The sequence below is a fragment of the Cupressus sempervirens genome, chromosome 5, assembly GCF_028749045.1.
Source record: "Cupressus sempervirens isolate cs-2001-9-10 chromosome 5, ASM2874904v1, whole genome shotgun sequence".
Taxonomy (NCBI): domain Eukaryota; kingdom Viridiplantae; phylum Streptophyta; class Pinopsida; order Cupressales; family Cupressaceae; genus Cupressus; species Cupressus sempervirens.
Window position 1 is genome coordinate 623,572,272 of NC_143122.1, and position 15,375 is coordinate 623,587,646.

Genomic DNA, 15,375 nt, shown 5'->3' on the forward strand with positions numbered 1-15,375 from the left:
TAATAAAAATTAAATATTAAAACTAATAATAAAATATAAAAATAATAATAAACAAATAAATATCTCGACCGAATCTATCGAAAAAAGAACTGGCGAAAAAATATCACAATCGTGCTTTCCCCAAAAAGCCAAATCTTTATCAAAAAACGAGCTTCTTCCCTAACAGGGCAAAACCATTCATACAAAATTCGCCGAATTTCCCTAATTCTAGGCGATATGTTTATCCGGAGCCTCCCTATGTTATACCAAAAATAGTTTCGATGTCTTATCAACAAAATCTTAAGAAAGTAATGGATAGAGGAAGGCGTCTTTCAAATCCATAGTCAAACTTCATTAAGCAAGGGGCAAAGAAATTACAAAAGTGCAAGAAAAACAGGCCCAAGCTTTTACTAATGAAGACGAAAATGGATGGCAACAAGTGACAAAAAGAAAAACCAGGAGGGGAATAGCGCCTCAACAAAAAATAGGCATAGCATCAAATTATTCTGAGAAAGAAGTGATAATTAAACGACAAAAGGTTTTTTTACATAAAACAAGATATGCAAGGAAGCTACCATTGTTTGATGCACAGAAAGTACCCAAGATGAAGACTAAGGAAGTGAAGGATTACAGGAAGCCTAGACTCGCAAAAGTTTCAGAAGTGAATAGCATCCCTTTAGGCCCTAAACAGCAGACCTACGATTCTAAATCAGATCTTAGGGCTCCCCTCATCTTAACAAACATCTCGAAAGCATACATTCCCCCCACAAAGGAATATTTGGTAGCAAAGACAAAGATAAGGCTTTGTGCCACACTATAATCCTTTTACCAAAGGAACCCTAGATAATCATAAACTATATTCTGATACACAGATCATAAGTGATAGATATGTAGAGGAGAAATGGTTGGAATGCTTAGAGCAATATGTTTTTCCTTATTGGAGTGGACCAAGCAAGCTACTCTCAAAGTTGGTAAGAAGATTAGAAAATATTTGTCAGCAATAGGCAAGTATCAGAACCTTTTATAACTACTCGTTGTACATTCATTGTATAAATAAAGAGATTAGGAATAAATTAGTTTCAAAATCATATTGCTTCTATAAAGGATACTCTGTCAAATATCTAGCTTGGGAACCAAATTGGAGCGATGAAAGCATTAGGAAATATCATGTACCAAATTGGTTTGAATGTAAAAACTTTCCACCTAAACTTAGTCATCTCCAGACCCTATTCAAAATTGGTATATCTCTAGGGAATTTAATAGGGATTGAATCAAAATTTAACCAATCTAGTAATATTTAAGTTTTAGTGGAAACAGAACTAGGCCTTAAGGGTTTAAACACTAAAAAGATAATAACAAATAGATCCATATATGAACTAGAATTTACAAAATTTGAAGGAGAAATTAAAGAATTTATCAAACCCAATCTAAACATTGTATACGAAATCTCAAACTTAAAAGAGGCACTTAGTAATATCAGTATTAGCAAAGGGAGGGAAAAAACAAAGGTAATAACAAAACAGAAGGAAGACATGCCAAAGAAGAAAAAATAAAAAGGAATACAAGGAAAAAACATCAGCAGGGAAGATATTGGGACAAAAAATACAAACAGTAGATAGAGAATCAGCAAAGTTGCACCTTTACTGAGTTCTAAAACACAATCACTCCAAGGAACATGGAGATACTCCTGGGTTTGTGGGATACCCAAAAGTGGAATAGATCTCTGAATTCTAGGTCAGTTTCTATATGATACTTCACCTAAGACCAATGCAAGAATGTAAAATATTTGGTTGGAAAAGGGTAAGAAAGGTTTCTTGCTTGAAATTTAAATACTGAAAGGTAAACTTAATTGAAACTTAAGGTGATGCACCAAAACATTAAGATGAGAAGATTATTGACTTGACACGATGAAGCTTTAATGAACAATTCAATATTGGCACAATACTGATCTCAAAAAACTCATACATAAACACTTTACAAGAAGGATAGACTTCAAACAAGACGCTAACAGGAATAATAATACTCACAGTTAACAATCTGAAATGAAACACAATTTCACAACTTATAACCTGTATGAGAATTCCAAAATTCACTTGCAGAGGCTAAAACTGAGACATTAACTCAAGGATTTAAAACAAATGACAAATATAATATCAAACCAGTGACTTGCACATAGCAAAGTGAACACAAGATGGCCTCCAAACTGATTGCAAAAACTATCATGAAGGACTCAAACAAATCACTTCAGAACTAACTCTGCATAAAAAATGGAATGCCTACAAAATGAGCCTCATGCTCATACGTATGCATTTTCACACCCAATTGCATCATAAATGCAAAAAAAACCCTCTTTGGTCGAATTCAGCCTTCAAGGCCAATTTTGAGCCCCTCAAAAGTCTTCAAAAGGCCTGGCCTGATAATATCATCATAAAGGTTCCTCATAAATGTAGTCATATCTCCAAAAAGACTCACAAAAGTCTCTGAAATGTAATAACTGTCCATCTGACTTCCCATCCAATCAACATGACCTTGGAACTTATGCAATTAACTCTAGAAAATATCCCAATTTGACTTCTAAAAGGTAAAGTAAATGGTTTTTATTTTTATATCACATATATTAAATTATTCAAAGTTCATAAATATCAAAAGCAACATTATTGAATAAATGGACTATAAATAATCCAATATTCTTATTACTTAATATTTATTTATACACAATTCATAAGTCATTATTTTAAAATATGTCTACTATATTAATAATATTTATTAAGTAATGACTCAAATCACTTAATAGTATTATTGATCTAATTAGTATATATTAAAATAATAACTTATCAATTATGTATTAAGTATTATTAAATAATAAAAGTATTAAAAGCTTAAAAGGTAAAATTTGTAATTTAACATTATAGATATTAATTGTATTGATAATATTTTTAAGTAAAAATTCATTACTAAATAAATATTATTAATATAATAATAATCTATAAGATTACAAATAAACCGTATGTGATGTAAAAAAATTAACTATGTTTATTTTAACTTCTATAGTCTAAGTGGGATGTTTTAAGGCATTACATATGCTTTTCGCAAAAAATTAAAGGACATATTCGACATTATAAGGGATATCCATGGGATGTGAAAATAATAAGGCATGGACATATAAAAAACATTCCCATAAAATGCACAAAGCCTCAAAGAAGCTTCTAGGGTATACAGAGAAAGTTTGGGACACTCCGGGGAACGAGGCTTTTTGTTGTTTCATGGACTCTAAAAAAGCTTTCAACACAGTGCCACGTAATAAACTATGGGATAGAATGGTAGAGCTGGAAGTCCCTAAAGAACTTAGGTCAGTGGTTTGCAGATTATATGAGCGGGTCAAAGCTAAAATCAAAACGACAGAAGGGATATCAGAAGATTTTGATAGCAACATCGGGGTTAAGCAAGGGTGTCCGCTTTCTCCAACACTATTCGGGCTCTATATTGACAAGTTAGAAGAGTGGATAAACAAGACCAATGCTGAGGGGGTGCAGCTGGCCCACTTCGTGATAAGATTGCTCTTATATGCAGATGATCTCATAATTCTTGCTAGAACAGCTAAAGGTTTGAAAGAGCACTTGAAAGCACTAGAATTTTTTTGTCATGATGTAGGAATGCAAGTTAACACTAGCAAAACCAAAATTATGATCTTCTCACTAAAGAAGAATAGGGGCATACAAGACAAGTTTCTGTTTGAAAATAGCCCCCTTGAGATTGTGGAAGAGTACAAATACTTGGGCATCGATTTTCATAACAAACTCAACTGGGATACTTGTAGATCGAAAAGGATCCAAGGGGGCTGGAAGGCGTTATACTCTTTACAAAACAAGTGCAGGAACGCAGAATTATGGGATTGGACGACCATGAAAACTCTGTTTGGTTTGCTGGTCACTCCGGTTATTCTATACGGATGTGAAGTGTGGGGCGGTAGTATGTCCAAACAGAAATGGCGGCAAGTAGAAAGAATTCAAAAACACTTTATCACATGCAATCTTAAAGTCAAGACCACAGTTCCGTATGAAATCCTTTTGGCGGAGGTGGGTTCCTTTCCATTAGAAGCCGTCGCATTGATCCGAATGCTAAGCTATTTAAAGAAAACCCAAGGTCTAGAAACACATCGTTGGCCCAAGTTGGTAATAGAGGAAAAACTTGTGAGGCGGAAAAGCACATGGATGAAACAAAATGACAAATGGATGCAAAAATGGGATATCAACATCCAAGCTTGCCCGGATAACATTAAAGAAATAAAAAAGTTTGTCAATGAAAAATTTCGCAATATTCTGTGGACAAGACACATAGGGAGGAAAAAATCTTATTACATTAAAGAATTTAATCCCACTTCTAGTCATGATGAAAAGGCCTATATAAGGGCACCTATTAACTGGAAAGCAAAAATGTTGATGGCACAAATTAGAACTAGTTCACATCAGCTGCGATGTGAAACTAGTAGATGGCAAGTTCCAAAGGAAGAGTGGGCAGACAGAACATGTTTATTCTGCAATATGGGAAAAGTGGAGACAGAGCAACACTTTGTCATGGAATGCTTGGCTTACAACGACATCAGATCTGATTATACAAAAATTCTGCAAAACAAGGACTTCAACTATTTATTTGAGGAAGATCAAGTGAAGAGAACAGCGGATTTGATTATCAAAATTTAGAGAAGAAGAGACAAGTTAACCAAAACTTTGCAACTGACTAGTTTGGCTCCTGACTCGGGAGGGCGATTGCATGGGTCCCATAGACTACTTTAGTCTCGTGGACGTCATTAAAATCTATCTATCTATCTATCTATCTACCCTAAAATTGATCAAAAGGCACTCATTTTTCACTTGCAACTCTGAGAAAATGTAGAGCTCTGCTGCTGCCACCATGAAAGAGGGTTTGCTGGAGTTTGTGTGATGACATTCTGGCTTGAATCTGGACTTGTTGGGGTGTTTTTTGGCCTTCTCTCTTGTGCTGAAGTTTTTGAAACCATATCATATGCATTTTTTCCTCTGGCTGCTGCCTGGAAGAAAATGAGGGTTTTGGGAGGAAAACCAGAGCCTTTCTGTGAGTTTTTTTACCCTTTTTCTCTGCATTTTGTGACTAATTAATGATTAGATCACTCATCTTCTTGTTGGGCCACCAAATTGTGAGAGAAAAAGGGGAGCTCTTTGGCAATCTTAAGAGCTCGAGACTGAAAATTTCTGGGCTCTTTCATGAAGATTCATCCCTTTACCTCTGTTGTCTTTGCTGGAGTTTTGTTCTTAGCCGCCATAAATGAGAAAATTATGAGCTTATGCAGCTTGAACCTGGGCATTCTGGGCAGTTTTCTGATTTTTTTTTACTTCTTCCTATTATATTGTACTTCATGAACAATTTGCTGAAGCCTTGCAAGAAATTTTGTGGTCGAATATGGACATTTCTGCATTTTCGAGCTTCAAATACACAGATTTTTGAGAATATGGTAAGCATTTTCCTTGCTTTGCTACGTAAATCTGTATTTTTGCTAAAATGTTTAATTCCAGAAATGAGCAGTATTTGATTCCTTGTCTGTTGACCCAGGGCATTCAGCCTCACAACTCTGTGCTCTCAAACATATATATAACTTTGTAACTGCTGCTATGCATAAATCCAACTCCTTTTAAAATTATTAGCATCAAAATTGTGAGAAGCTCCCAAATCAGACTAGATATTACCCAGCTAAAAATGTAAGTTGACTGGCATGTATCCGTCCATGCCCAACATTCGTGTATCTTGGCCCTTTGATTATTTAAAACCCCCTTATTGAAATCTAAAACTATACTGAATCATATTGCATTGAAACTATTAGCACCCTTTCAGATATGTATATGACTGCCCTATATCTCAACATTTTGTCTCAGCATAAATGTAGCAGACAATGTTAGCTGCTCCTTCAATATGTCTATGGCAGTGTTTTATTTTCTTTCTTTGAGATTACAATATATCTTTCTTTGACTGCAGCATATAACACAATGAAACATTTATATTTTGTTGTCCTTTTTTAAGAAACTCAACTGCTTAATCTCATTATGTCCATGATTTCTCTTCAATAAGAATGTACTAACATACCTCCTATAGTGTATTCGTTAAATGATGGCTACATGCATTTCTTTGTTCTCTTACTGGTTAGCTGCCACAACCTCCAATCTTTGCTCGCGCTATACTTTACCCATGTGTCATTGTCTGAATCATCTAACTGAATTTAGCATTGATACCTTAACTTGGCATTAGTATAGCCATAGATTCAAATAGACCATTATATCCTTTGAGTTCTCCTTGCTATACATTTCTACTTTTGCATCCATTGATGTTCTTGAGATGTAGATACCTTTGATGACACATGTTATTTGCTATGCATTTTCTCTATGATGTTTCACTTTGTTATCAGATTTGAAGGCCTTAATTATTTCAGATTTGTATTGATCATGATGTTCTTTCCATCTAGCTGAATTTTTTATAAACATGAACATGACCCTTGGAAATATTGATAATGTTGATTCTGTATACATACTGATGCACTTGTCCTTGTGCTCCTTTTCATGACAGAATACTTCATTCTGACTCTTAAGTAATTTTGTATCATTTAGCAACATAATATTGCAACCTTTATCATGTTATGTGTCTTTGCACTTGTATAATGTTTCGTCTGGTTGTTGACCACATGCTGATCAGGTTAACTCTATGTTATCCATATCCACTGTTTATCAAGCACTATTTAATACTTCATTATAAAGATGCAACATGTAGACGCTTACTTGCTGATTTATTGGCGTACTTGATTGCTTCAAAAATGTATTTGTGATCTATATCTCTTATTAACAAGCTGAGCTCAAACCCTTATGGGAGCCGCATTTACATCCACTTGTTAATCAGAGATACCTGTTCTGCACAGGGAACAAACTAGTTAGAGAGCAAATCAGTATTTGTGTTTGAAAATGTGGATGCATGTGTGGGGTATAATGATGAGGTAGGTTGGTTATTACTTAGATCCATTGGATCTAACTCCATATTTTCATGTGAATGCAGGATTTGGCACTGGAGTGTGGGAAAACAGGAGCAACAGGGCATCAAGAGTGTGCATGGTCAAAGCGAGCAGCAACATCGCCAGTCAGTCATTCAAGCAATGATTGGCCCTTGACTCTTTATCCCTTATTTCCTTTTTTCACACGTGTTCATGTTTTTTGAAATTCAAAGCTCTGATTTTTCTCTTTAGCTGGTTTCACAGCCTATGTGAAACATCTGAACATATTGATCGATAAAGTATTACATTTTCAGAAAAGCATGTAAAAAATAGCTTTATGTGATGTTTTTTCTTCATCAAATGTAATGTTTCAGCTTCTTGTTTTACATAAAATCAAAGCTCTTGTCCTTTGTGAAAACATAAAAATGCACCTGTGATTGGCATAACTATGACTACTTATTTTCAGTCAGGGCTGACAATTTAAGTAACAATATCAAAACAAACTAAATATTTATTAAGGTAATGGTCCTGAAGAGACATATCTCTTCGCCTTCCTTAGTATTAAGAGAGGAATGATCTCAAAATGGTAAGTGATTCATTATGGAGAAGACAAGTTGGATAACAACAAAAAGTATTGCCATCCAGATAGAAGGATTCAATATTATCAAGAACTATTTATTGGTATCAAATCAAAAGTCATGCAAACACCTAATTGAAGCCATTCCTTGTATTCCATGAACTATTTTAGAGGTCCATTATAGCTATCAAGATTGGGAAGCCATGTTTCCTACAAAGCAGTCCATGAAGTGGCAAAAGAAGGTTGAAAAAATAGATGGGTGCAAGTAGTTGAAGGGAAGAAAAACAAGAAGGGAAAAGAGGAAAGCATCTTTGATATGAATTTACGCTCACACACAAAGAGTGAGCAACCAGTAAAGTTTAATTTTGTGACCTAATAATAGGTCCTTCTTTGGGGACTTTGTCTTTCTAAGGAGGTGATTCCCTACTTGTAACCATTCATGGTTTCAATCTAGGCTGTGAAATCAAGTTTATTAATAAAGAAAGAACCATTCACTGATAAAAAGAAGAAGAAAAAATATGCATACTCAAGATGTAGATTTGTATTTACATGATATTATATGGTATTGGTCCAGATTTGGATGCTCAAGTAGAATTTGGGGCATTCCAAAAACTGGTGGATACAACTAGTAAAAGAAAGTGGTATAATATGATATTACTTTGCATGTTAATGCAATCTTGAGAATTTGCATCTCATAAATAATATTAATTAATAATTATTAAATTTTAATAATCTAAACATATAAGTAATATCATCAAAAAAACTCATTATTTATGTTGTCATTTTTTGCAAACGAGCACAACTAAAAATATAAAAAAATTGTACTTCTTGTGCCTTCTACAATGTATCGGATTATGGCTGCTAAGTATCTTGACACTTGGGAATTAGATAAGATTTTGACGGTAGCTAATGCACCGGTGGGATCTCATTTCTAGAAACATATTTGGGATAGTCATGAGGTAATCATAGGGCATTTAACGTGGCAAGTAGGAAATGGCAGGAGAGCACAATATTGGAGGGACTCTTGGAATGGTGAACCTTCAATTGATTCTTTTTTAATGAATAAAGATTGGTGCAACTCAATGTAAGCTTCAGAAGGCATTTGGGTAGTAGATTATATGGTCTTTGACTCTCCAACCTCAAAAAAGACCAGATGGAGGAGAGTAGGTGAAGTTTCATCGCAGCAATCCAATTTGTTACAGAATATTCTCTAGAACAGAATGGTGATTATATCTTCTTCAGTAGATGCTTTAATATGGTCTAAATCTAAATCAGGTACATAAAGTTAATCTGGGATATGAACTTCTTAGAAAAAGGAATTTTAATCAATTCTGGCCATATAAATTATTTTGGGGTAAAGGGCCTTTACCAAAGGCTGGAGCATTTCTTTGGGTTGCACTACACAATAGGATTATGATAGGTAATAGATTGAAAACGATAGGTATTGCAGGTCCTCACCGGTGTATCTTTTGCAAAAAGGCAGAAGAGTTGAAAGAGCATTTACTTTTTTGGTGCCCTTATGCCTACGAATGTTGGGATTGGTTATTAGGCAGATTGCAGTGGCCAACAGTTAGAAATAGCTCTTTTCTAGATTTTCTTGCTTCATGGCCTATAGATAAAGCTAAATCTAAATGAGGTCTTCTTTGGCTAATTAGCTCGTCAATGTTGGTGTGGCACATATGGAAGGAGAGAAACTGTAGGATATTCAAAGAGGAAAGTCTATCAGTGAATGAGTTAAAACACAGGATTCACGTGGCAATCGAGGAAGTCCTCATCTCCAAATCTCATGGTAAACGATATTATTTTCAGTTGAGTTAGGTCTATGACATGGAGAAGATTTGGCAGTTCATTCTACGAAATGTTCAAATGAGTTTAAAACAGAAGAGACAGAGGAGCAACACCGCGTGGCAAGCACCACTGCCAGGTTGGATGAAGTTGAATTTTGATGAAGCAAGTAGAGGAAATTCAGGTAGAAGTGGATTGGGAGCTATCATCAAAGATGAGAATGGCAAGATGGTATGTGGCATTGCACGAAGTGCTGGTATTACTACCAATAATCAGGCATAAATATCGACTTTGGAAGCTGGGCTAAGCTCGTGTACTAACAATGGCATCAATAAGGTTGTTATTGAAGGGGATTCACAAATAATTATCAACCGAGTCATAAGAGCTGAATTTTGCAATTGGAAACTTGCTAGTTGGCTGCCTAGGATAGATGAGGCTATCAAATCTTTGCAGGACTTCCGCCTACAACATGTTTTTCGAGAAGGGAATAAGGTAGCGAATTTTTTGTCAAATATGGGGGCAGATTCTCTGACAGAATTGGAGCTTGGTCAGGATGCCATAATCCCTATGGGTCTATGTGATGTCATTTCGGCAGACATAGTTACTCTTCCTAGGGCCGAGATTGGCTAATGCAGTCAAAACTAGACGACATGACAGTAGTGAGGTGGAAGTTGGAGTACAATTTTTTGGTCCTCTATATCTCTTTAATGAATTATCGTATCTATGATAATGATTTGTTCTAGATTTGGTGCAAGAATGTTGCTCGATTTAAACTCATCATCTTCTTTCAGACTTTCATTAGGGAAAGGAGTCATGGTGGACATTCTTGGCATCCATTGCAAATGCTCGCAGGTGGAGGGGTGGGAGGAGGAGTCAGAGGCACAGATCAATAGGATCTTTAAGAATGCAAATGACCACGAAAAGGAGACAATTATTATTGGGGAAGCAGCCACATTCATGATGGTAAGTTGGTCCATGATTTGTTCCAGCTGATTATTTAGGTCTCAGGCCATTCGTTGACAACCTACGGTACGATCTGTAGGATTGTTAATGAGACGTATCTGAAGGTTATGAATGCAATGGAGTTGATTGATTCTAGTTTATCGGGTGGTGATTTACTGGGTTTATTTTGCTTGGAGGCAGAAGGAAAGAAAAAGATAATGAAGAAAATTGGGTCGCTCTATAAGTCTTGTGTGATAAAGGAAAACGATTTGAGTAAATTTGAGACTTTTTACCAAGCTAAAGATAATATTTTCCCGGCTGAGGTAGCAGAAAGGATGGTTAATATTGATAAAGGTATTGGATACTTGATTTATTGAAGCAAGGTTGTAAAGCTAGTTGGTTTGGTTTTTGTTATGTAAGAGAAATAGTGATCTCTAAATCCATATGTAAGTTTTTTTTGATAAATAAAAAGGGTACTACCCCCTAGGTAGAACTTGCCAAAAACAAAAAAAGTGTCATAAATGCTAACAAAAAAATAGCATTTTGCCTTCTCACTCTTGGCAAATAAAACATTCCCAAAATAAAATAAAACACTTCAAATTAATCATTTGATATTTTTGGCAATAAGAATGTGGCTTTTGCATAAACTAATCGTGAGAGACAACATTTTTTAAGGAAAATCCATTGCGCTTTTTTTAAAAACTTGGTGACAAGTGATTAAGTGATTAACTTGGCCCTCTATTAGACACACAAGTACTCATGTTTCCTATGAGTACTCACAGATTTCACACTCTTGAACTAGACCATACTAGGAGGACATCAATTATACATGGAACCTCACCTAAATTCAAAGTCAAACCTAAAATTCAAAGTCAAAGAACTACTAATGGTAGGGAAAAATCTAGTAATGTCAACTTTCCCATAAGATCTATGTCATGGAAGAGAAATCTTGGAGGGTCTCTAGCAACGAGAAAAACTAGGGCCAAAATCATTAGACTGGGAGAAAAAAATATTGGAATGAGAGTTAGGTTGCTAGGTAGCCTTAAGTGTAGTATACTACAAGGATGAGTAATTCTTCATCAATATATCCTCATCTAAATCCTAAGTTGTCGGTTTCGATTCCGGTATGGATGCGGGTTTGAGTTTCGGGTTCACAATTTGTCCAAATATTTTTTGTGTTGGGTTTGGATTCATTTTGGGTTGGTTTGTACCAAAACATATGTTTTTTTTTTAATACATATGTGAATGTATATGCAACAACAAATCAGTCCATACACCACTCTGCTAATACTAAAACAACATAGAAAAATACACCACCATATCTATGTTTCAATATAATAGGATATTAATTGCATCATTTAGCCATACATACAACATCATACACTTGCTTGGTCGCATGCATGGGGCATAGTTCCATATCAAAGGACAGTTTGAGAATGAAAGGAATCATCGAAAGATAAGTGCAATTATCTAAACTTTTTTATACTGGTTAGAGGATTCCTAACCAAGTTAGATCAAGAGTTGAGATTCAAACTTTAAACCCTCAATTCAAAGAATATATCATAGTTTTTTAAAGAAATTCATCTATAATTGTCAATTTGGACTTCACCAATCGTCAATTTGGATTTCCTCTATAAGCAAGCTTTCATTTTCACTCACAAATGCATAAATGACATATAAACCATCTCTTCTAGCCTTTTTAGTGATCACTTTTAGGGTTGGGAGGATCGAATAAACCAAATTAGGCAAAAAAAACACTTTAAAAAGGTAAAAAAAATTTGTTTCGAGACCAAATTCAGCTCAGGTTTGGCTATTGGGCAGCAAATTCTTCAAAATTCACTCCAAATTCTGCCCAGATTCCTCTGACAGAATTTGCAGCAAATCTGTGGCTCTGTAGGTGAATTTGGGGAGACTTTGGACAGAAGTGAACCAGACTTTGATGGTTGCTGGAGAGAATCGTACTTAGTTTAAATCAATAGATCCAAAGTGCAATTAACTCCAATAATTTTTTTCAATCACAACCAAGTTAGACACAAAATTACTATATAAGATCCTCATTGTGGAATCCTTAAAAAGGACTTTTTTTCATTCACTTAATATAGAGCTGAAATATTGTGCCCCTTATTATCATAGGTCAAGGGTAGACAAACTAATATAGTTCAAGGAATTTAAGTGCCAAAGATTGGAGTATGCAAACGCTAGGGAAGAAAAGGGTGTTTTCCGCTGTGGTTTTATAATTATCAATTAAGCACACAAAAAAGCCTCATAAACTATAAGTACTTATATTTTCATAAAATTGTCCCACAATTTATTAATGAAAGTGCAATAAAAATTGAATTAGAATTGATCAAGAACAAATCGGTGCAATTGAATAAGTTGTCTTAAATCTTCTAGACAGATTTCTTAGATGCTGATTTAATTGAAATTATTTTCATGTAGATCTGAGTTGTCTTTCCTCAAAAAAGGAATATGGTGTAAGCAAATATAAGTTTACTATGGAGTAAGTACAATAGTTAAGATGCTCATTGTTTATATAAATAAGATTCAATATGTTCCCAGCCTCTATAACACGGATGGTAAGAATGATAAAAAGAAAATATTATAGAACATTGTATTTCAACCTTTAGAGATTCTAGGAAATCAAATGACCTGCATTTTGGTTTGGGTTGATCCAAATGGACATGATAATACTGGCCATCCATGTGGGTTCTCTTCATTAAAATGAGGCTATTAATCTTTAAAGCTTCTTTTAGTAGTTATCTAATACCAATAAATTGGACTTGAGCTCTTACACCTTTAATGATCCAAAACTCTTAATAAAGGTCAAAGGTACAGTTGGTTTTTCAAGTCACAACTAAGCTAGATACCAATTCACTACAGAAGACCTCCTTGTGGAAACCTTGCAAGGAATTTATTTCCATTCCCCTTATATATGGTAGTAATTAGCTAATAGATAGATGGCGAGGACTTACAACTACCCTAGTGACTCAAAAATAAAGCTCAAAGGAAAGAGTTGGTTGTGAACACTGATCTGTCATATAAGACTCTCCTTATGGAAGTCTTGAGAAGGATTTTCGTTCTTTTATAAATAATTGAAATGATGTGACCCTTGTTTTTGGGCCAGCCACCAAAGCTCGAGAGGAAACTGAAATAACAGAGTTCAAGGAAGCCAACTATCAAAGATTGTTGGACGATGCAAATGCTAAAAATAAATGGCTGTTTGCCATTGGGATTCAATACTTATCTCAAAAGCACAGCATACAATGACATCCGCTATAGCTATTGGGATATTCTAGCAAATGGCAAGTTAGATACTCTTTTTGAGGAAGAGCAGTTGGTCAAGACAGCAAATTTACTGGCTAATATTCACTGTCGAAGGGCAGAATTGGAGAGAAATCTAAAAGACCTAATGTTTCTTTTTTCAATTTATTTTTTTGGCATGCTTGTGGGTCCCATAGACTGCTTTAGCCTATCGAACCTTAGTTCATCCATTCATTCAGAGTGGAAAGCATTACAACTTATAAGTATTGATGCATGAAGAGTCTTTTATTTTCATTAAGTTGGAAGAAAAATATTAGAAATTTGAAATTAGGTATAATAGGACTGCAAGAAAAATACATTTTTTACAAAGTTCGTTAGATTAAAAAACTAACCGAACCAGACGGGACTGCTATGTTGAGTATGAGCTTCTGCTGACATGACATGTCGGCGTCTGTTGTCCTTTCACATTTCATTAATTTGGATTTGGAAAGCACGGTCACGCAGGAACCCCACTTGAAAACCATCGCCATTATCACCAACAGAAGGGCATTGGGCCACTTAATTTCCGGATGCTTTCTTCTTGTTTTGCCGCGGTTCATTATTGTGCCCCTCTGTTCCTCCCCTATGTCCAATCTATGAACAGAACAACAATTCAACCATCTGCTCGCTTCCCTCGCAAGAGGGAGACGAACATCTTCTAACGGCCCATAACGACCATTTTGAAAGCTTAGGACCATCGTGGGCTTGCCAATATTGTTGTTTGTTTGGTTTGATAATGTAAACGTACCTGATCAATGTTTGCAAATATTTTTTTCAAGTTGTAGGGTGACAAAATCTAGATAGATAGATAGATAAAAGATAGATAAAATTTTAACATCCACGAGGCTAAAAATAGCCTATGGGACAGCAAGACAACTAAAGCAGACTTAAGTAACAATGTTCGTTGCTTGTGTAGGATGATGATGAGTCCACCCAATTGCTCAATGTACTCTTCGTTGAATAGGTTATGTCAAGAACTGTCACATATAGTGTTCGCAAATTTATCTCTACTACTCTTGTAGGCTTCACATTCTAAAATAAAGTGCTGTTCAGTTTCCACTTTCCCAGAATTGCAGAATCTACAAATTCTTTCTTCCCAAGCCTCCTTTGGCCTCTTCCAACGTCTGGTCTCACAACGAAGTTGGTGAGAGTTGGTTCTCAGCTGAGCAATAAGAATTTTAGCCCTCCAAGAAATGTTGTCTCCTATGTATGCTTTTTGGAGTTGATCACAAGCGGGGTTGAACTCATTTATATAATATAATTTCTTCCTTCCGATCTCGCTTCTCCAATTTCTCTTGTAGAATTTCTCCATGACAAAGACTTTTATTTCTTTATTATTTGTGGGGCACATATTGAATTGAATATTCCATTTACTCATCCATTTGATGTTTTGTTGCATCCATGTTCTTTTTCGCTGACATAGTGTGTCACTAAAGACTACTTTAGGCCATCTATCCTCTTCCATTTTTTTTATTCTTTTTAGATAAGTTAGAAGGTGAACCATAGCAAGTGCCTCAATAGGAGCAGCTCCCATTTCACTTAGCATGATATCATACAGAACAGTGCTTTTGATTTTAAACTTGCTTGTGATCAAGCGCTTTTGGATTCCTTCGATTTGTTTCCATTGTGCTATAGTAGTGTTGTTGGCCCATAATTCACACCCATAAAGAACAATTGGCAGCACAAGAAGACCGAACAAAGTTTGAATAGTTTTCCAATCCCACAACTCTGCTTCACGGCACCTATTCTGAAGAGCATAAAAAGCCTTCCACCCACCTAATATCCT

The 15,375-nt window shown here is 35.3% G+C and overlaps 2 protein-coding genes across 4 annotated transcripts in view; one reads left to right on the plus strand and one right to left on the minus strand.

Moving 5' to 3' along the window:
- LOC149557439 (protein HAPLESS 2-like) overlaps positions 1 to 14,472 on the minus strand; it is a 322,953-nt gene extending 308,481 nt beyond the window's left edge. For all 3 annotated transcript variants that reach the window (XM_089832085.1, XM_089832084.1, XM_089832086.1), the window contains exon 1: positions 13,943 to 14,472. In XM_089832085.1, the coding sequence (XP_089688211.1) occupies positions 13,943 to 14,287 (345 nt within the window). In that variant the 5' untranslated portion in view covers positions 14,288 to 14,472. The remainder of the gene's footprint in view (positions 1 to 13,942) is intronic.
- On the plus strand, positions 4,820 to 7,303 carry LOC149557440 (uncharacterized). Its single transcript, XM_089832083.1, has 2 exons — positions 4,820 to 5,467; positions 7,051 to 7,303. Exons 1-2 carry the CDS (start codon positions 5,300 to 5,302, stop codon positions 7,207 to 7,209), a joined length of 327 nt encoding a protein of 108 aa, XP_089688209.1. The 5' UTR covers positions 4,820 to 5,299; the 3' UTR covers positions 7,210 to 7,303.
- Positions 14,473 to 15,375: the final 903 nt, after the last annotated feature.

Bases quoted from the DNA above. Each gene is read 5' to 3' on its own strand.
- LOC149557440 (XM_089832083.1), top strand. From the start codon at position 5,300: ATGCAGCTTGAACCTGGGCATTCTGGGCAGTTTTCTGATTTTTTTTTA. The intron at 5,468-7,050 runs GTAAGCATTTTC...ATGTGAATGCAG, and splicing joins CACAGATTTTTGAGAATATG to GATTTGGCACTGGAGTGTGG.